The 22,656-nt window shown below is 33.5% G+C and overlaps 2 protein-coding genes and 1 long non-coding RNA gene across 3 annotated transcripts; 2 read left to right on the top strand and 1 right to left on the bottom strand.

The window, feature by feature from the left end:
- Positions 1 to 4,191: 4,191 nt before the first annotated feature.
- Positions 4,192 to 6,783, top strand: LOC112014003 (cell division cycle protein 48 homolog). Its single transcript, XM_065765741.1, has one exon. It carries the CDS (start codon positions 4,260 to 4,262, stop codon positions 6,666 to 6,668), a length of 2,409 nt encoding a protein of 802 aa, XP_065621813.1. The 5' UTR covers positions 4,192 to 4,259; the 3' UTR covers positions 6,669 to 6,783.
- A 2,295-nt stretch (positions 6,784 to 9,078) lies between these two features.
- On the bottom strand, positions 9,079 to 9,858 carry LOC136064233 (uncharacterized). Its single transcript, XR_010625903.1, has 2 exons — positions 9,399 to 9,858; positions 9,079 to 9,307 (listed from the first exon to the last, which is right to left on the bottom strand). It is a non-coding gene; the product is annotated as an uncharacterized LOC136064233 (long non-coding RNA).
- A 4,642-nt stretch (positions 9,859 to 14,500) lies between these two features.
- Positions 14,501 to 16,440, top strand: LOC112014001 (bidirectional sugar transporter SWEET2a). Its single transcript, XM_024046379.2, has 5 exons — positions 14,501 to 14,685; positions 15,387 to 15,423; positions 15,520 to 15,736; positions 15,845 to 16,003; positions 16,092 to 16,440. Exons 1-5 carry the CDS (start codon positions 14,625 to 14,627, stop codon positions 16,281 to 16,283), a joined length of 666 nt encoding a protein of 221 aa, XP_023902147.2. The 5' UTR covers positions 14,501 to 14,624; the 3' UTR covers positions 16,284 to 16,440.
- The last annotated feature ends 6,216 nt before the right edge of the window (positions 16,441 to 22,656 follow it).

Genomic DNA, 22,656 nt, shown 5'->3' with positions numbered 1-22,656 from the left:
GATGGCAAAGGGAAAATTATTAGGTAACACATCCATGTTATGTTTGTACTCACTAATAGCAAGTTATGTAATTTCTTGGATGTGGCAATATAACTATGGTTACATCATTTTAGTGTAAATTAGGTGTTGGTTTGAGTTGTTGGACTGTAGAGAGATTAGAGATGCTTAAAAAAATTTGATGTGGTCAAGTGAGTCGGGGCATAACAAGAAACTCTAGGGATGTTGCTAATGTTATGTTGTTCTTTCAATAAAATTTGGTATAGTGTTCCTAAATTTTGTCTATAGGTTTGCTTAATGGTCGCATAACCTATTAATAGTATGAACATAGAGGATAATGACATGAAAGGTGAGTCGTTGAGGGTACCCGCTATGCATGATTAGGAGAAATTAGAATTTAATCAAGTTTAGCCAACCGGGTCACTCGTTAGTGGACATGACTCGACTGGCCAATTTGATCCTATTTAATAGGACCAATACCCCCATATAATGTTTCTACACGTTGCATTGCGTGGGTGTGGATTGCAAAAGGAAGGGTAATATTTATGCTTGTGAAATCAATAACTTAATCAAAAATCATATATAAACTTTTAAAAAAGTATTTCAATAATATAATTAAAATTGAATAGTAAAATAGTCTTCACACATACCAAAAAAAAAAAAAGATTACATGACAGATGCACATTGTATAAGGTTTTATAAAAATTTACTTTAACTTTTTGGGTAAAATATCATTTTGTCTTTAAATTATTAACTTTCAGCTCTTGAACTTTCAAAATTTTCTTTTTTGTCCTTAAAATTTGCAAAACATTCTGCTTTTTATGTCTGTTAGTTTATGTCTTACATGACTTGATGGAGTGTTTACGATTGACAAAGTATTTGACTTGAACTCAATTGTTTTATTTAAAAAACAATGGACACATGGCTCACAATGATTTGCCCAGTTTTTAAAAGGACAAAAGTACCCCCCTTCACTACATAACCCTCAGCACCCATTCGTGAAACCCCAACGTCTAAAACCCCCCACTCCCTCAGCGACAACTACAACTGGTGAGTCCAAACCGGCGACCCCAACCGGTCAAAGTTAGCTTCCCTTCAGCTGCTTCAACAAGATGAAATAGTGCATGGGTATGGGTTTATTGGGGTTGTTGTGTTACTGAAAGGGACAAGGGTAGTTGTTTGTGTTTAAAAATTATTGAAAACCGATTTAGTGGCCCTTCAGTGCTTATTGTTGAAAATTCCATCAGACATTGAGGAAGCACGTGTGGTGTTTGAGTGACTTTAATAAACTAAGTTGACTTGCGGTGTAGTATTTGCACATGGCGAGCACTTTGTAACTTTGCACACGATGGAGGCTAATGACAGATTGGGGTTGCTGGTTTGATTTCAATTGGAACTATTCCACCGATTGGGGTTGCCGGTTTGAGGTTTTCAGGGAGCGAGGGTGGTGGGATTTCACGGTTTAGGGATTTTGGGCACGCACACCTAGGCCTATTAGGATAAGATATTTAAACAATAATTGTCAATATTTAAATATGGAAAACTTTTTTTTTTTTTTTTTGCTAGATTGTTTGAGGGCTAGAAATTTTGGTCTCATTGAAAGGTAATTTCATCCTTTCAAAATTGTTATCCTTGTGTGCCAATAACTCTTTGCCACATTTCTATTATTTTTTTAAATAAAATAATTGAGTCCAAGTCAGATATCATGTTAGCACTCCACCTAAGATATAAATTAACAAATATAGATGGAAGAACGAAGAATAAAACGTTTTGCAAAGTTTAAGGATGAAAAATGAACTTTTGAAAATTGAGGAACTAAAAACAAACTTTTTTGATAGTTTAGAGATGAAAGTTATATTTTACCCTAATTTTTTAAAAAGAAATCTGTAACTATATTGTTGATATTTAATGTTTTTTTTTTTTTTTTCTAAACATGAAATCTATAAACCAACGTTCATTTCCTGAATTATTTGTTTATTTTTACATTCGGATTAGTTACATGATTTATTTAATCATATGAATCAATAATGTTATTGATAGTGTCATCTTATATCTTATTGTTTTTAGAAATAATTGCTTTCATGCTTAAATGTAATTTTTTTTTAATAATTAAAATCATCTGAAGAATAAGAAGTTTGTGTAGATACAATAAAAAAATAGGTTTTCAAAAAAAATTATTAATTAATAAAAAATAGAAAAACTTATAAATAAATTATGAATCTCTCTCCTTATCAATGTGAGATTCTAAAAAATAAACTAACTATTCATTTACCATATTAACTCTCATATCTTTACATTAAATTTGCTAAGTTATTAATATTATTCATTAAAATATTAAAATTAAACCATTCAATATTTAAAATGCTACAACAAGAAGTGATAACTGGTGAGTTTGAAGAACTTGGAGAAGCATAAAGCGAGTAGAAGAAGACAAAGAAATGAGAGTTTAAATAGTCGAAAGTCTTAATTAGTAATAATTATCCATCCTTGATTCGTTTAACCTAGGAATACATGGTGTTGTATCTACAGAAAATTTGTGTTAGAGCTATGTTTCGGCTTAATCTGAGATGATGCATGGGATGGGAAAAGGCTTATCTACAGAAAATTTAAATTCTTTAAATCGGAGCTTAGATTTCAATCACAGTAATTTAAATCTTGAAATTGATCTTAGGAAGACCAATTTCAACAATCAATTTTTATTTTGAAAATTGGTAATGCCTTAAGTGATTTATTTATTTTTTGTAAATATAATAGAATTTCAATCTATGACATTCACTCTATAATGATTGTCCTTTATCATTAGGCAAAAACATCAATTGGTTTTTGATGTAAACAAAGCTCAAAGCTCAAAGCTCAAATCTCAAAGCTCAAACCTCACATCTCTTATTTGATGATAAAAAACTTTATCAAGCTAACTAAACCTATTAACTCTTTTAAGTGATTTATTTATTGTTACCTATTTCATCATTTAGTTTGTAATAGGGGAAAACGGTCTATATATTTTGAATTGGTCTTATTTTCACAAAACCTCCTACATATATTGTACCTTAAAGTTTAAATGAGTAATTTTTCTCAAAAAAAATTAAATAAGTAATGAAAATCCTTTTAAATATTGTAAATACTTTAATATTTGAGTTTAAAATTTTTTTCTTAATTAGTGATTGAGTTTCGTAAACTATGATAATAATTTTAATGTTCTTAATCTTATAATTAACCCTTTGGTGAAATTATAACAATTTATAATATTTGTATTGACTCACATAGCACAACTAAATTTTTAGGGTAAATTACGAATTTGGTTCCTATTGTTGACATGTATCAATTTTGCCAAGTTAAGGTTGTCTCGATTAAAAAAATTATGGGGGTCAAAATAATCCTTGATTTTAACTAATGGGTTGTGTTGGGGTCGAGGGAGTCTGGCACGATGATTTAATAGGTTAGGTTAAGATTGAGCCATGTATTCAAATACTTATACCTCGACACAACATGAACACAAACTGCTAACATGAATTTCCACCCGTACATAGATTAAGTTTCAAATTTATAATTTTGTCAATTAAAGTCCTAAACTTATGAAGCCATTTTAGTTTAAAAGTAATCTTAGAGAAGAGAAAAATGGATACATTAATAAATTTTGTATTTTAATTAGGTGATCGATTTTGATATTTTTTGACAATAACTTTTTTCACTCTAAGCAAAATTTTCTCTCTCTAAACAGAGCTTTCTTTCTCTAACATCTTTGTTTAATAGCTTTCAAATTAGTTGAAAGAGCGAAAATATAGTTTAATTTTCTCTTCTCCATAACTACCCAAAATATTGGATTTTGACAAATGCTTAAAATTGAATTAATTTCATAAAAAATTTTGCACTTGAGTGGAAAAAATAAAAATTCACCTATTTTTAAGAGAGAACAAATTTATGGGTCCTAATCAGCTAATCTATAAATTCAAAAAAATTAAAAAATAGAAAAAAAAAAAAAAAAATCCACTCAGGAACCACCGACTTCAGAAACAATTTTGAATTCCGAATCCACATAGGACTTGGTTGGTTCATGAGAAACTCCGAAACTTGTCAGGAATAGCATGAATTCGACTTCGATTTTGATTAGGATGAGAAACTTGTTCACTAAGCAAAACCATGAGAAGCTGTTCTTATAAATACCCCCACTCCCCCACACACCTAGTCTATAGTACTCTTGTTCTTTTCTTTTTTCTCTTCTCTCCATAGTTTCTTCTAGTTAGTCCTTTCTCTGTTTTCTGAGCATGGCCGATCAAGCATCAACATCCATGCATTCCCTCAAAAGAAAAAGGGACGCCGAGCCCAACACCAACAAGAAAGCTCCCAATAGGTTGGTCGTGGACGAATCCAAGAACCACGACGACAACTCTGTCGTCTTACTACACCCTGATACGATGAACACTCTCAACTTCTTTCATGGTGATGCTGTCTTGATCAAGGGTAAGAAGAGACGGGACACGGTTTGCGTTGTTCTCGGGGACGAGGCTTGTGACAAGTCCAAGGTTTTCATGAACAAGGTGGTGCGGTCTAACCTCAGAGTCAGGCTTGGTGATGTGGTCTCGTTGCATCAATGCAATGATGTTAAGTATGGTAACAAAGTTCATGTTCTTCCTCTTGATGATACCATTGAAGGTCTTACTGGGAGTCTTTTTGATGCGTATTTGAAGCCTTACTTTATGGACACGTATAGGCCTGTGAGGAAAGGTGATCTTTTTGTTGTGAGAGGTGGAATGAGGAGTGTAGAGTTTAAGGTCATGGAGACTGAGCCTGGAGAGTATTGCATTGTTGCACCTGACACCGAAGTTTACTGTGAAGGAGAGGCGTTGAAGAGAGAAGATGAGGAAAGATTGGATGAGATAGGTTATGATGATATTGGCGGAGTTAGGAAGCAACTTGCTCAGATTCGTGAGTTGGTGGAATTGCCTTTAAGGCATCCACAACTTTTCAAGACTATTGGAGTGAAGCCTCCAAAGGGAATTCTGCTATATGGACCTCCTGGCACTGGCAAGACACTTATTGCAAAGGCTATTGCTAATGAAACTGGGGCTTTCTTTTTCTGTATTAATGGGCCCGAGATTATGAGCAAGATGGCTGGTGAGAGTGAGAGTAATTTGAGGAAAGCTTTTGCTGAAGCAGAGAAGAATGCTCCTTCGATTATATTTATTGATGAGATTGACTCTATTGCTCCCAAGCGTGATAAGACCGGTGGAGAGATAGAGAGGAGGATTGTTTCACAGCTTTTGACATTAATGGATGGTGTGAATTCTCGGGAACATGTCATTGTTATTGGAGCTACCAATAGGCCTAATAGTATTGACCCAGCATTAAGAAGGTTTGGGAGGTTTGATAAAGAGATTGATATTGGTGTTCCGGATGAAGTTGGGCGTCTTGAGGTTCTTCAGATCCATACCAAGAAGATGAAGCTCTCTGAAGATGTGAATTTGGAAAGAGTGGCCAAGGAAACTCATGGACATGTGGGTGCGGATCTTGCAGCTCTTTGTACTGAAGCTGCACTACAATGTATTAGAGAAAAAATGGATGTGATTGACATGGAAGATGAAACCATCGACGCTGAGGTTCTCAACTCCATGGCTGTCACCAATGATCACTTTAGTGGTGCTCTTGGAACTAGCACTGCCTCTGCTTTGCGTGAAACTATTGTGGAAGTGCCCAATGTTAGTTGGAAAGACATTGGTGGACTTGAGAGTGTCAAGAGGGAGCTTCAAGAGACCGTTCAATATCCAGTGGAGCATCCTGAGAAGTTTGAGAAGTTTGGAATGTCACCATCTAGAGGAGTTCTCTTCTATGGTCCCCCTGGTTGTGGGAAAACCCTTTTGGCCAAGGCTATTGCTAATGAATGTCAGGCTAATTTTATTAGCATCAAGGGTCCTGAATTACTCACAATGTGGTTTGGAGAGAGTGAGGCCAATGTTAGGGATGTTTTTGACAAGGCTCGTCAGTCTGCACCTTGTGTCCTGTTTTTCGATGAACTTGACTCCATTGCTATTCAGAGAGGAAATGGAATTGGAGATGCAGGTGGTGCTGCTGATAGAGTTTTGAACCAGCTCTTAACTGAAATGGATGGGTTATCATCCAAGAAAACTATCTTTGTCATTGGAGCTACTAATAGGCCTGATATAATCGACCCAGCACTTCTAAGACCTGGTCGTCTTGATCAATTGATCTATATTCCTCTTCCAGATGAGAGTTCACGGCTTCAGATTTTCAAAGCTTGTCTTAGAAAATCACCTGTGTCAAAAGATGTTGACCTTACAGCTCTTGCCAAGCTTACTGGCGGCTTTAGTGGTGCTGATATCACAGAAATATGCCAGAGGGCTTGCAAATATGCCATTAGAGAGGACATTCAGAAGGATATTGAGAGGGAAAAGAGGGAAATTGACGCTATGGAAGAGGAATCAGCGAATGAAGTGGCTGAGATTAAGGCAGCTCACTTTGAGGAGTCCTTGAAGTTTGCCAGGAGGAGTGTGAGTGATGCTGACATCCTCAAGTATCGAGCTTTTGCTCAAAATTTGCAGCAATCAAGGGGTTTTGGGTCAGATTTTAAGTTTTCAGAGGCAGGAAGAACACCCAATGATTCAAATCTATTTGCATCTTCAGCTGATGGGATTGAGGATGCCGACTTATATGATTAGTTGCTTAATAATGTTTTATTTTCTTTGTATTTCTTTGATATCAAGATAATCAGGATCGTGCAGTTCTATGTAGTAGGAAAGGTCTTATAGGATTTTAAATTTAGTTTTCTCTCTAATGGATTATAGCTTTAATGTATTTGCTTTGACTCAAAATTGTAGTGATTGTAATTGTTTAACTAGTTACTGCAACAAGTGATTCAATATGATGCAATATTTTTATCTTTAGAAAAACTTCCTTTTTCTGGTCTTTGCAATTTTTACCACCTACTCTTACTGCATTTTATGCCTAAACACTACTGAAGTGTTTGCTATAAGCAAAATCTGTGTTTCATATATTTGTGTTTTCTGTTTTCCAGAGCCACATTAAGGGATTGGTTAATAGAGAAATCCTAAGAATTAGCTGATATATTAGCTCCTATAGAATGGTTTACCACCCTAGCCTTACTAACCTAATGTGCCTTTTATGCCGTACAATATTGGGTGCTACAGTCAATTTGATTGGGGTGGTTTTCCACTGATTTTAATTAACCATTAATCAACTTAACAACTTAAGGCAACAAAGCGAAAGAGGTATCTAACCATATTTGCACTTCCCAATGGTGTAGACTGTAGAAGAGTCTTTGTGTCCTTGCGTGCAATGCAGCAAGGTCATGTCACTTTCCAGTTCATTGTTTTCTCAGCCTTTTTTATTCATTGGATAGATTGTCCCCATAATGTTGCTTGCAATTGAAAATCTCAGGCTTTATTGATAGTAGTTTCTGCAGTATTTTTGTTCATTTTTATATCACTGTGTTTGTATGAAAAAGAATTGTAAGCATGTCATATGTCATTCACGACAGTCCAAAGGATGTAAGCAGTTCAAAAATTTATGAATCGAACTGAAAATTATATATCAGAAGAGACAAGGTTAGGCACCGAGAGATGGCTTAGAAGGGAGCTAATAATGAGGCAGGTCATCAAATGGTACTTTGATGTAGATTGGCAAGAGTTATTGTGTGAACTATGCTGTGGCAAAGGTTCTATTAAGATTTATTAGTGCTCTAGATAGTCTGCCACATAAAACCATTTGTCATCTTATTCTTGGAGATCAAAAATGTATTATGCATGCCTCATAAAACTTCATCATGTTTTTAGAATACAAAGGAGATTGGGTGCAAAATTGTCATGTTCACTCATAGACTGCTCATTTTTTCATGTATGGAATCGATATACGTGAATATGATTCATATTCTAGTAGATTATGGCTTAAAAACATATTGATGGGATTCCAAATAATCAGAACACATTCAATCTTTTACCTTAAATTATCCTTTTATTATAGATTTCTTGAAGGCAGGATCTTGATGGTGTGCTTCCATCATCCATGGCAAAGCTAAACCTTAAAGAAGATATTAGAAGAGTAACGAATTATCTGTTTTACTTATTAGCATGTGAAAATTGATTTAAGGTTCAAATTTAACAGCACACTTCCCTCTTGCTTGAAGTGGTCTCACTCGAAACTACCTTTCTGGGGCAATTCCACCTGTACGGGCATCTAAAAAGTTAGAATATCTAAAACTTAGTTCTCAATTAGCGTCCAAGGTTAGCCCGTATATGCTCATTCTTATTAATTAAACTCATTCAATGCAGGACCATTACTGCAAACAATTTATCAGCACCAATCCCAAGCTACCTGGGAAACAATCATATATATATATATATATATATGTCTTTCTTACTCACCCCTATTTATATAGTAAAATTGCAAATTGCATTGTAATTTGATTTGGTTTAGCAAAACTTAAACATTAAAGAATATTATATTTTGAGGAGCATAGAGAGCAACCTGTTTCCTAGAATTGCCCCCCTGAAATTGGGAATCTAGTTAACTTGGAGAATCTGTCAGTGTTTCTTACTTTCTTTCCTTTTATTCATTTCCAAATCACATTTGATAATTCATCATTAAATTTTCAATTGTTTGCTATTCCTTCAAAACTAAGTAAGGTGAATTGGTCTGAACTTTTCATTTGGTGACTACAACATTCTTAGTGCTAATAATCTCATTGGCAGGTTGCTAGTTGCTCTCACCAATCTAACCAAATTAAAATAACAGTTAGTGGTTCTAACCCTTTTCAATTCTGTAAAATAGTGATTATGCTTTTATCCTTTACTTTACAACATGCCATTGATTCTTAACCTCTTATAAGGCTTGTGATCACCTTCTGACAAATTATTAATGCAAGCTTTTATCCTGTACAAATATGCAGGTGCAAAGTCTGTTTCTGTAAATCCTGCAATCAGAGATTAAGTGATTATATCTTGCACAGTCCTACTTGCCAAGATCATGAGAGATCATGCAACAAAATAATGTGATTTAGGGTTTCTATAATTTGGAGGAGTTATAGACAAATAATGTGGCATTAAAACAAGCTTATAAAAATTAGAAATGTTAAAATTCATCTATACTCAAGGCTTGGTATATACACCCCTAATATGTCACAACAATATACATGTATTCAACATGGTAAACGTGACGTTCAACATAATACATGAAGCATTATTGAGTTTATTGAGTTGCCTTGTGTGACAAATACAGCAACCCAGCCAGGCCATTGTTTTGTAAATGACTTTGTCTATGCTGCTTTAAGCAGCACAAGGAGCTGCACATTGGGTATCAGATGCTCAATTACTAATTTCTGACATACAAAAAGGAGAGAATTCTTTAGTACTTGAAAATTCAGTGGTCCATACCTTATCTGTCTTCCATTTTCTTGTTCCCATTTCATCCATAGTATTCAATGTTGAACTTTACATGGCATTAACAATTTCATTCTAATTTTATAAATCTGGTCGCCAATTTTTCACTAGATAGATAGAAGAAGACATTTGGTGTGAAGCTTCACCATATTCCACCAGTGGATCCATTCAAGCATGTGCATTTGTTAGAGGTTCTTGGTCTTCTCCAATTCTATTGCTATAATAGGTGTATAACACCAATTGAACAAGCCCCAAAATTGTTCCAATTCCATTCGGTACCTGCATCCAAAAAATAGATATTAAGAAACATAAATGATCACTTACAAAAACTTTGGGGGTGGGGCTATCTTGGACTTCTGGGGTCATTGATTCAGTTAATGAATCTTGCAAATCACTGGAGAACATAAACTGAGCTGTACTATGGGTATAATACAATAAATAGTATATAATAAGGGAATTCCCCCCCCCCCCCCCCCCCTCTCTTTTGCTCAATTGCAATTTGTTTTCTTCATAAAATGTAGGTGTACGATGATATATGAGAAACTAGTAGCCTGGAACCGTCATCCTATAAACACGATGGGAACGTAGAAATGTTCTCACCAACCTGACTTTGGATATAGACAATTACCCAGCCAAAAAAAAAAAAAAAAAGAGTAGAGTTTTAGTGCTTCTCAAAAAAAAAAAAAAAAAAAAAAGTGGAGTTTTAGTTAAATTCGTATGTAGTAACTTAGAGAAACCACGAGCCCAACGACTCTGTGGCTCTTTTTCTCGAGAAAAAGTTAGATGGTTACCCATTTTTAGCCATCTAACTTTTTCTTATTTTCATATATCCAGTATTCTCATTGCCTGTGTCTGTGTCCCATGGATTCTTGCAGATGGGAATCTGAATTTCCTCTGCATAAATGACCACAAGTTCCTAAACCCCAAGTTCCGCGCTTACCAACGATGTCCAAGCCCATTTAATAAATGACCACAAGCCCAAACATGGGTCTATCCATTGCTACTAAGCCCACTTGGCCCATGACACTCCAAATCCACAAACAGTTAAGCCCAAATCAAGTCCAAGATCCACAAGCCTACTTCAAGTTTTCAACAAAACCCAATTACTCTTATTTACATAAATGCCACTCCTCTTCTTAAATTACACTTTTTACCAGCCAACTTTCAACAATTACACTTGACTCCTTTGAGTTTTGATAATTACCCAAATGCCTCTAAAACTTACCCCTAAAACTTTTCCAATTAGCAAAATTCCCCGAGAAATTTATAAAACTAATCAAAATTTCCAAAATTAAGAAAATTAAATTGCTTGAACCCTATAACTTAACCAAATTACTCAAATACTCCCAAAAATTTTCCCAAATTTGAATTACACACTTGAATTGCTCCGATGTGTTGATTTTAGAAAATTTGCTTTAATTTTTTTAGTTCAATTTAATTTTTTTTTTTTTTGAGTTTTAAACATATTTTACTAGGTTTGTATCACTCCGTTTAAATTTTTAATACAATTGGCCTTCGTGGTATGTTTCTTGCTTGTAATTTTCTAATCTTATGCCCATTTGACACCAAATTTATTCTTAAAAATAAGGGAATTAAAAGCGACCCAAACCACCATCAATGCAACTAACACAATTACGTTGTCATTTTCTTTCTTATAGGGAAAATCAATTTTAGATTTAGTTTTTAACGGCATTTGGCCATTGTTCATTAAAATAATAATATAAAATTTTGGTTGGGTCTTGTTGGGTTCAACTGACTTGTGCTTTTTTTTTTTTTTTCTTTTTTTCTTTTTTTCTTTAAGAGAAATATGAATAGAAAACAAGTGTCAAACAACTTTGTGCGTTGAGAAAATACTACAAAAATGTTTTTGAGAACACTTTCTCAACAAAAAAAAAACTGGAAAATAGTTTATGAAATTTATTTTCTAAAGGTAAAGACCAAATAGACCTGATGTAGTTGGTATTGTATCCAAGTATTACCCATTTTGTTAAACAACATTGTTCTCAATCTATTAAGCATTTTTCTAGCTTTATCGAATTATCAACCAAAAAAAAAAAAGTACTGTGCAGGCCAGGTGAGGGGCAAACGGAATGGGCCTCACTTGGTCTCACAACTTATTTGAGGAATGGGTATAGGGTTTCCCACAATGGGTGATCCATGGCACAAAGACCCAATGAGATCACTTTTCTTCCTTTGCTTGTTTATCTGTTTTCCTCCTCTCACTCTCACTCCATTTTTCCAAAGGACTAGAACCCCCTTTCACTCTCATACTTCTCTTATTTATAGTACCCTGTTTAGTGGGGTTTTATGATTGTTTGTGCAATTAGTGCAATGAGAGGTCCAATGTTATCAGTTATAAGTTGCTGGTTAGGTGGGAGTGGGGTGTTGTGAAGGTGGCTTTGGAACTTGGTTCCTATTTCAGTGAGTATGACTAGCGGGAATACTTCAGGGAATTGCCGGTCACATTCATGGGGATGCTCGGCAGTTCATTCAGATGATGATGTCCGATAATACTTTCCCGAGCATACACTAAATGGTAAATCCCGGGCCTACATCCTATGTGGGCTTTTAGGTTGGCATCACAGAAAAAGGGAATGGGGTCAATGGGCTGTAACATTCGAACCTGGGCTCAAGGCCCTAAATGGGCCTAGTCGTCTCGGGACCGTACAAGTACAATTAGTATCACCTTTATCAAATATAGTACAATGGGATTTTTTTTCTCCTTTCAAAATAACATCATTTTTCTAACAATTTCGTTAATTAACATCATTTAGAAACTATTTAGGGACCTAACATATCGACTTTGTGAGAGTCGAATTCACTGTAGCAAATCGAGTGGACTAGGCTCGAGTTCCTTGTTCTTTCTTCATTTTTCGTTTTCCTTCATTCTTCATTCTTAAGAACAAACCCACAAACTCAGAAAACCCACCCATGGTAGAAACCACACCCACCTTAGGACAACACACAAATCATAAAAATGATTTTGGTTTGTGTTGGGAGATCACACCCAAACCACACCCACCCATGGAGATCAGACCACTGCCGATGGTTGCGATGATCGTCAAAGAAAGAGCCGAAGAGCTCAGCCACGGAAGTTCAGAGAGCAAAGGAGTGGGTTCGTTGTTTTTTATTGGTCTGGGTTTGTTGTTTCCTTCTTCTTTGTTGATTTGCTTTCTTCTTTGTGATCTCTATCTCTTTCTTCTTAGTGAATTTGTGGAACTTGAGTATTAGAGACTTGATTTCTACATTAATTTTCATAGAAATCGAGTCTTTATTACTCAAGTTACTACAATAAAATCGAGTTCAACATGCTCGAGATGTTAATTTTCTAAATAGTTTGGAAACTATGCTAACTAACAAAATTGTTTCGAAATGAGTGTTATTTTGAAAAAAAAAAAATTTTTCTCTGTGTAAATTATAATTATGGCCACCAGGACAAAAGAAAGTGTTGTGCCCAACCAACAAATATCTCTTTCTATTATAAAAATTAAAAAAAAATGTTTTTCTTCATCTATTTTTATTTTTATAATAACAAATATCTTAAAATACAGCATATTATTTAAATTAGTTCTGTGTTATTTATATGGAATTATTATTTAAATTATCTGAGAGCGACGGCTATTATGTCTCTGCATCATGCGCAGAACGGAAATGACTAAAGATATTTATATTGGACTGAACATTGGGGGCAAGAGAACAGCAGTTGTACCCACCATCTGCAACCGTTTGTCCTCTAGCTAGAAATTGTGGGACTCCGGCTAGAAGCAACCAATCAGTGAGTTCTTTTGTTGATTTACCGGATAAGATATTAGCTCAACACATAGACTTTGTAAAATAATATTCTTTTAATACTAATTATTTAAATTAAGTTTTGTTTTGAAATTGTTTGGGAATCAAACTTTTATTTTAATTAAATAAAAATTGTGTTTTGATAACATAATTTCATTTAAAATCGCAATAACTAGAGTAAAATTTTGATTTTATAAAAATTACAAATTCAGGTATAGAAATCGTGTTTTGAAAATAGATTTTTTTTTCTTTTTATAAAAAAAGGGTTAGATTCCCAAATAACTTCAAAGTATAACCCATTTAAGTTATTATTATTAAAATAATATTATTTTCAAATTGACCGATAATCAAGACCCATGAATTTTCTTGATTTGCTACTTATAACTATTTGATTTCATTTAATTTTTCATATTCATAATTTTTTATTTATTTATAATTTTATAGTTACAACTGAGAAGAGAAAATTTGAACTTTGAATATCATAAATATAATAGGAAGTGTCATATAACTAATTGAGCTACAATAACTTTTAGTAAATCAGAAAATTGAAATATCAAATGGTAAAAACTCCCTCAATCATACAAGTACCTTTTTTCTTTTTTTTTTTCATTCAAGCACATGACCCTTTTTTTTTTTCCAAGCTCAAAACATGCCTTTGCTTGACTAAAAAAACACAATAAAATAATGTACACATTGATTACATGAATATATTTAGAAGAGTGCAACTACCATGTTACAACTTACATGTTTTTTTATTTTTTATTTTGATGGGCTATACAACTTATATGTTATATAGCCCAAAAGAAAGAAATTTATTGAAGTAAATTAGTAGATAAATTAGAGATCAATGTAGAAGTATACTGTTGACTAGTAAATTATTAATTAGAAGACAAAAGACGAAGATCCGGTACACAAAACTTCAGAGATTCCCAATATTCGCATAATCTTAAACCCACATGATAAACACTAGTGACTAGTGAGTAGACATTCACAATTTCACATCACTCTCAATTCTCAAATGTATTATTATTTTGTGGTGGGTCACCAGTAACCAGCTTAAAAAGCCTCCACTTGCAATCTATTCTATGTACACCACAATTGTTAATGCAACTTTTGACCATTAAATTATATTAGGAGTCATTCTATCACTTAATTTTGAAGAAAAAAAAATGTAATATACATATATGACACAAACAATTGTACAAACTACAATGTATGTTTCTCAAAAAAAAAAAAAAAAAACTACAATGTATAATTATTATAAAATTTTGGGATAGAGAAATTTACTATTTTTATTTTATGCAGATACTAGATATATAAGCCCTCTTATGAGCCATTTATGTACAAAGGTACACAGGACAGGAGTCTAGGAGAGAGACTTTCGGTGTGAAGTGATCAGTGAAGTTGAATATCTATCGTTCACAGTCACAGATGTTTCAAACTGGGTTGTCTTCTTTCTATTCAGTTTGCGGTGATGCAGCTGGTATTGCTGGTATACTTCTTCTTCTTCTTCTTCTTCCTGCCACTCTATCTGCTTCTTTATACTTCTGTGAAATGCTTGAAATGAAGTTTTAACTTGTTTATAAGATATGGATGAAGCAAACCTATACTTGTTTTTCTGACAAACTCTACAATGTTTATGGCCTAAGATTTTGTCTTCTAAGACTTCTTTATTATTATGTTTATTTTCTTGCTTCTTGTTTCCATTTAATGAATTTGCCAAATATTTTCATTTGTTATCATAAATATGCATGGAAGAGAAAGGTGAAAACCTCTACTACAGTGTTCTATCCTAAAGGATAAGTGTAATTTGGGTTAAGATCATAGAAGGCTAATATACTATATTTGTGACCCCTAAGAGCATAATTTCCAATTGAATTTGGATTGGTTCATTGAGTTGATTGTATGAGTCCATTGAAATGAAAAGGAGAAGAAATCACACAGCTCATCCTATCTTAGCAGTTAATGGAATTGGCTTCCAACTGTTATGTAATGGCATTGTTGGTCACTTGGTTGTGAGAATTCTGTACTGCTATGCACAGAATAAATCCATCCAACATCCTTGGTGGTACTCATCTCTATGCATCCTAAAAGATCTCTTAGTCTTCACTAGAAAATTTGATTTCATCTTCTTATTACTTGTTTAGGTCAACTATGTTTCTTAGAAATTCTAAAACCCATTTGTCATTGCAGGAAACCTCTTTGCTTTTGCGCTGTTTGTGTCACCCATGTAAGTTGTTTAAAACATTTATACTCGAAGAAAATAAAAATGAAGGGGTTTCCAGAGTCTAGAATCACTAATGAACTTGATTGCTATGCTTTGCAGACCCACATTTAAGAGAATCATCAGAAACCAATCAACAGAACAATTTTCAGGGTTGCCTTATATATACGCCTTCCTCAGCTGCTTGATCTGCCTTTGGTATGGCATGCCTGTAGTGTCACCTGACATTATATTGGTTGCTACAGTCAATTCAATTGGGGCGGTTTTCCAATTAATCTACATAATCATCTATATTACATATGCAGACAGAGCTAGAAAGGTAATCATTACCCCGTAATTCACCTGCAACTCTTCTTAGCAGTGAAATTACATGCCTTTTATGTAATTCAGTATGATTATCAAATTGTCTGTTAAATGTCTCTTGCAGCTGAAGATGTCAGGATTGCTCATAGCAGTTTCTGCCCTATTTTTGACCGTAGTATTTCTTAGCATGACATTTTTTGACTCTTATAAGAGGCAAACTTTTGTTGGATATTTGAGTGTTATTTCACTCATTTCCATGTTTGCGTCACCGTTGTTTATCATTGTAAGTTCTTGTGTGACAATTTAATGCATTTGGATTATAGATGGGAAAGTTCCTTCTCCCTCATATGGTTTCAAATATTTTATGCCAGAAATTGGTGATTAAGACAAGCAGTGTTGAGTTCATGCCGTTTTACCTTTCCCTCTCAACCTTCTTAATGAGTCTATCATTTTCTACATATGGAGTGTTCAAGTATGATCCTTTCATTTATGTAAGTATTATTCTTCCTGCAGAACCAAGAATCTTTTTCTTTTTTCTGATCTTGTCCTCGTATGCCTGCTAAATAGGGGAAAGACAAGGAAAATAAGAACCTTAAAGTAATTTATAGTCAGATTCTTCTTGTTCTCATTAGTTAAATACTGTTGCAGTAATGTTTTGAGTGTTACTCTTAATGCTGGAGCATTGTCCTTTACTTAGAACTTAGAACCCACTTTTTTTTCTAGTGTTCGACTACACCTATATATATATTATTTTGTTTCCAATCCTCTTTTGTTATAAATCAACAAAAAAAAAAAAAAAAAAAAAATTCAACCTATATTTTGTTCATATCAATTTCTAGGATAGATTCAGAAAATTTTTTGTTAATATAAAATTTTCTCTCATTTTTTCCGATATTTTTATTTATACATTGAAATCAACTTCTTAAAAAAAAAAAAAAAAAAACTTTCCGATTTTCTTATTGCCTACTGGCATCATCTACGTTTTCTTTTATTCATTTTATCAACAATTTTTTTTTTTTTTTAATAAAAAAAAATTACCGGATTTTATTTTCTCAGGCTATTCATTTTGAAGGGGATGCTCCTTGGGTAATTCACCCAGTTACAGCTCTGCTAATTGTCCATATTTTTGCTCATTACGCCACTGATTGAAGACTAAGAATTGGGCCCGTTTAGTAGAGGAGTTTGAGTAGTGTTGTCTATAATTTTTTGAAATATGTATGAGTGAAAAAATATATGAAAATATGTGTAATGTTGTTTAAAAACTGAAAATGGGTGTTTGAAATGTCCTACCAAACTGCCTTTAGTTTCTCAGTTTTCTTTATGGTCTTTTCTCCTGTTCTTTGCATGGGCAACTCTATATTACACTTGCTTGGTTGTTGGGTTCCTCGTGTAACCGTGAAGAAACCATCCCCATCTCTTTTATTCCCCTCTTTGTTTTGGTTCTTCATTCTTGTGAAGCAGGATAGGATGGGCTCCTCTTGTATTTTTCCTCCCTTTTTTTAATATATAACTTGTTTCACATTAAAAAAAAAAGAAAAAAAAAAGAGTTTAAATTACATCTTCTATATATATCTAAAACTGATGTGGCTCCAATTGAGCCACATTAACATCCATGTCATTATCTTTTTTCCTTTCAATTTTCTTATAATTATTTTTAACATTTATTTTTTTTAATATTTACACTCCTCCAATTTTTCTTCCTCCCTTATCTTTTCATCTTCTCATTACGTCTCCAACCTTTCTCCCTTTCTTACTTTTTCATCTCCTCATTGCCTCTACATTAATATCATTCTTTCTCTTTCCCTTCATCTTCCTCTATTTTTGTCTCTTCTTATTTACACTCTCTTACTATAAATTTGTCACTATGTCTTCAATTCTGTGCATAGTTTTCCCTCATAATAAAAATGTTCTCTCTCTCTCTCTCACAAATTTTTGGTGGATTTTTATTTTATTTTTCTTGCATCTCTGCTTTAGGTTGATAATTTTTTATGTTCGTTAAAACTCTATTTTGGGTTAATGTGATTAAGTTTTTTTTTTTTTTAATTGTTTTTGTTGTTGTTTTTTTTTCTCTTTGATTGTTAAATGTTGTCCTATTGCATTATAAAAAATTAAATATAGCATATAAAAATATAATATTATTCTATTACATAGCATGATTTGAATAATTTGGTATTTATTGTAATTTGGTTTTTCTCAAATTTGTTACCAAACAGATAGAAATCAGTTTTCTCATAATTAAAACTGATGCATACCGCTTAGGGTCAGTTTTCCCACCTATAGCGGTGTGGTTTCTTGCAATCGGTTTGAAACATTAATTTTTTTTTTTATTAAAAAAAAAAAAAATCTGTTCAACCTGTTCACATATAAAATTTGTTCAATCTGTTCAAAAAACAGCAACAAAATATGTTTAACTTGTTTACACAAAATCTATTTAATCTGTTCAAAAACTAGCAACAAAATTTGTTTAAATTTCAAAGAAACTTCATAAAAAAATCTGTTCATGTTGTTTACACAAAATTTGTTCAATTTGTTCAAAAAACAGCAACAATATATGTTCAAATTTCACAAATATTTCATAAAAAAAAAAAAAAAAAATCTTTTCAACATATTCACACAAAATCTGTTCGAAAAACAACAGCAAAATCTGTTCAAATTGCACAAAAACTTCATAAAAAAATCTGTTCACACAAAATCTGTTCAATCTGCTTAAAAAACAACAACAAAATCTGTTCAAATTTCTCAAAAACTTCATAAAAAAATCTATTCAAAAACCTATTCAATCTATTCAAATATTAGTTCAATCTGTTCAAACTTGTTCATACATAAACAAACCGTCCAAATTTCATCATTTCATTCACACATAAACAATTTGCCCAAATTTCATCATAAACTTGTCCAACCTATTCACAATTTCACACATGACAAACTATCCAAATTTTTTCATTTCATTTACCATGCAAAAATGTTTTGAAATTGCCTCAATAAGAGTTCAACTCCTAAAACACTATCATGTAGCATATAATATCATTAGTGTCACTATGTGTGTCAGTGTCAATAACAATAAGCATTAATGTATTACAGAACCATTTGTCGTTGTCCACAAATGCTAAAATAAAGAGATACAAATTAAATTAGCATTTAAGCAAAAGAATGCTAATTGCTTGTATCTCCAATGATAATCTCACCCATGAGTAACTAAATAACTATTATTAGTGAAAAGTCCACTACCAATAACATGTATAAATATAATTAGCATATAGGCAAAAAAATGCTAATTCCCGTAAGCCCTTTGTCCAATAAGTCTATACACTATGCATCATTCTAGAACTCCTATAAAATACTAAATAAAACAAAATAAATGCGTGTTACAATAAAACGTTTATAAACAATAAAATATTTATAATTAGCACAAACGAATGATAATAGCAAGTTTACTTACATAATACTAACTACTAACTAACTCCAAACAAAGAGCAACACATCACTCATCATCATCCAACACAACGGTGCTTGGATCCTCCTCCATTGGCATTGGGCAAACCAACACAATTTCTACAATCCCATTTAAAACAAAATGATTCTTAAGCATTGAGCAAATAAAAAAACAATTGATGCATACAATAAACAAAGTGAACATATATATATATATATATATTTACTAGTATTAATCTCAAAACCATTCATATCCTCCATATTATCCATGCACTCGCGAAACTTTATTGGTCTTTTTTTCTTTTCATCCTTCAACCAATTCTGGGTAAAAATAAGAGCTTTATTTGTATTAGGAGATAGTGAACTACGAAATGAATCCAAAACACACTCCTCCATACTAAAAGCAGACTTGGATGCAACTGTAGAAATAGGAATAGCCAACACATCACGGGCAATTTGGAAAATAACTCGATATCTAGAAGAATTCATTTTCCACCACATCAAAATGTTAAAATCTTCCACATTAGGGTCCTTAGAAGATTCCAACAAATACCTATCCAACTCAGATTTGCATTTCACACTGTCCTAATCTGCCAAGTATTGCTTAAACCTATTATTATAGCTTCTAATGCGATCAGACAATGAAGCATTACCAACACTTGGCCTAGAGTCCCTAGACAGTAGGAATAACTCGGATGCAACTGTAGAAATAGGAATAGCCAACACATCACGGGCAATTTGGGAAATAACTCGATATCTAGAAGAATTCATTTTCCACCACATCAAAATGTTAAAATCTTCCACATCAGGGTCCTCAGAAGATTCCAATAAATACCTATCCACCTCAAATTTGCATTTCACATTGTCCTAATCCGCCAAGTGTTGCTTAAACTTATTATTATAGCTTTTAATGCGATCAGACAATGAAGCATTACCAACACTTGGCCTAGAGTCCCTAGACAATAAAGCATTACTATCACTACCACTAGAACTCGAAACTCCATTTTGACCCACTCTCTCCGTATACAACCTCTTCAATGCATCCCGAACCTTAGAGCTCATCACATCCTCCTTGTCCTTTCCATACTACTCCCTAAACCAAAACTTGACATACTTCAATTTATACCTTGGGTCAAGAACAACAGCAACAAAAAGCATCAAATTGATATTATCTATGCTTCCCCAATACTTATCATATTTGTTTTTCATCTCTACCACTATAATCCTCCAAAGTGGATCCCCATCAATACTACACAACTGTTGCAATTGATTTTTAATGCTAATTAGCTCATGGAATTATGTATTAGAAGTGACAAACAAGGACTCAGAAAATCTAAGTGTCCCATCATAAAATATGTTAAGAAATTTCACAAAGGTCTTGACATTTTCCCAATCAAGATAGTTAGGAGGACCAATGGGCTTTTTCCCATTTCCATTTGCTTCACAAAAATAAAGTTTGTAATACCCATCCTCCTCTTCCAACCTATCAAATGCTCTCACAAATTTTAAAGCACAATCTAATATGAGATAAGTCGAATTCCACCTTGTTGGCACATCAAGGGATAACAAAAATTTGACTTTAATTTTCTCATTTTCAACACATTCTTGAAACTTCTCAAACCTTGCGGGAGAGACTCTCACATATCACACCGCATTTTGAACCTTGGCAATTAATTCATGAATGGACTTCAACCCACTTTGCACTATCAAATTTAAGATATGTGTACAACAACGCATATGCATGAACTCACCACCCAATATGCTACTATCTCTTTCTTTTGTTTTCTTCTTCACATAATCAATTGTCACATCATTAGAACTAGCATTGTCTGCGGTAATTGTAAACAACCGGTCTATACCCCACTTCAACAAACATGACTCAACCACTCTACCTATGGTGTCCCCTTTGTGATTAGTTATAGGGCAAAAGTTCAAGATTTTCTTTTGGTAAGTCCCCATCAATGAAGTGTGCCTTGACTACCAAGTTATTCAAGTTTTGTATGGACGTCCAAGTATTCTTTGTCACACAAACCCATATTTCCATAAATTCTTGAAAGCTTTGATGCTCCACAAATCTAAAAGGTAACTCATCAATAATGATCATCCTTGCTAACACCAACCTTATCCTCTCTTCACTATAGTTTGCAACCATTAACACATTTGAACCACTTTCCCCTTCCTTCTTAGCTTGGAAAGACAAAGTTTTTTGCTTATCATCACGAGGAAAAGGCCACTTTTTACACACCTTCATGTGTTGCAACATGCCCGAAGTACCATTTTTCTTACCATGGAAATTATATTGATTTTTACAATACTTGCATTCAAAACTAGGCGTCTTAGGATTAGGACCAGCCAACTTAATGAAGTGCTACCATACTATAGATGGGTCCTTACCAAATTGTTTAGGTGACAGTGGGGGAAGTGATGCACCAAGTCCAATTGGTGTTGCAGGTTCAAGTAGATTAGGGTTAGCACTACCAGGACGAGGTGGGTTAGGGTCCCCAGGGGCACCAAATCCAAGTGGAGCATCAACATCCATCTAATAAAAAATTTTCCAACCAAACCAAAAAAAAAAAAAGTTTCCACGACAATGTCAAATTATAATTTTCCCAGAAAATACAATATCAAATAGCTCACTCTTATCAATGAATGTCACAACCAAATCCAATAATAGCAATAACTAATTAGTTTAGTTACAACAAGGCAACAATAATAGACTAACAATCATTAGTCATTACTCAACAATTCATGTCACTAATATTAACAAGGAATTCATTATATTATTCTCAATATAAAGATAAAATAAAAGCAAATTATATATATAAACTTAAAGCAATTGTTACTAAGTACTAAAAATTTAAAATGAAAATGTTGAATATAGTGAGTGATTTAATTAGTGATTACCTCTCGGTGAAGGATTGAAAGCGAGAACTCTCTCAATCTCGTCTCCCTCAAAAATTAAAATGCTGAAGAAAAAAAAAGGTTAGTACTTAGTAGACTGTGACACATCGAGTCACTAATTAGTTAGCTCATGCAATGCAACTATGCAAGTAAGTTCCTTAAAGAATTAAGTGGGACTAAAGTAACAATGTAACACTCCAAAGTCCAAACAAGTGTTGAAAAAATGATAAAAAAAAAACATGATAAGTATTACTAAGTTTATAGTTTATACCATTACTATTACCATTGAGTCCAAACAACTGAAACAATTGCTGAAAAAATGATAAAAAACATAATAAGTATTACTCAGTGATCATCAATTTTGTACATAGTAATAGTATACTATAAACTATAAGCTTAGCTTGGACTTTTTGTTTTTACCGAGAGGTGAGAGAGGAGAGGGGCTTAGTGGCTTACTGGTGGTTTGCCGCGGTGAGTTGGTGACTGGTGAGTGCCTACTGCAAAGGCCAGCCGAGTCGAGCAGTGAAAGCTCGGAGGCGAGGTGTTAAGCCGGTGAGAGGCGAGAGGTGAGAGCGAGAGAGAGAGTTAAGGGTTATGAAAGAG

The sequence above is a fragment of the Quercus suber genome, unplaced genomic scaffold (assembly GCF_002906115.3).
Source record: "Quercus suber isolate HL8 unplaced genomic scaffold, Cork oak 2.0 scaffold_649, whole genome shotgun sequence".
Lineage (NCBI taxonomy): Eukaryota > Viridiplantae > Streptophyta > Magnoliopsida > Fagales > Fagaceae > Quercus > Quercus suber.
The sequence above is the reverse complement of the archived record's forward strand: the minus strand, read 5'-3'. Positions and strand labels throughout refer to the sequence as shown.

Excerpts from the sequence above, each read along its gene's own strand:
- LOC112014003 (XM_065765741.1), top strand. The coding sequence starts at position 4,260 with ATGGCCGATCAAGCATCAACATCCATGCATTCCCTCAAAAGAAAAAGG.
- LOC112014001 (XM_024046379.2), top strand. The coding sequence starts at position 14,625 with ATGTTTCAAACTGGGTTGTCTTCTTTCTATTCAGTTTGCGGTGATGCA. Across the intron at positions 14,686-15,386 it reads TGATGCAGCTGGTATTGCTG|GAAACCTCTTTGCTTTTGCG; the intron begins GTATACTTCTTC and ends TTGTCATTGCAG. Across the intron at positions 16,004-16,091 it reads CGTCACCGTTGTTTATCATT|AAATTGGTGATTAAGACAAG; the intron begins GTAAGTTCTTGT and ends ATTTTATGCCAG.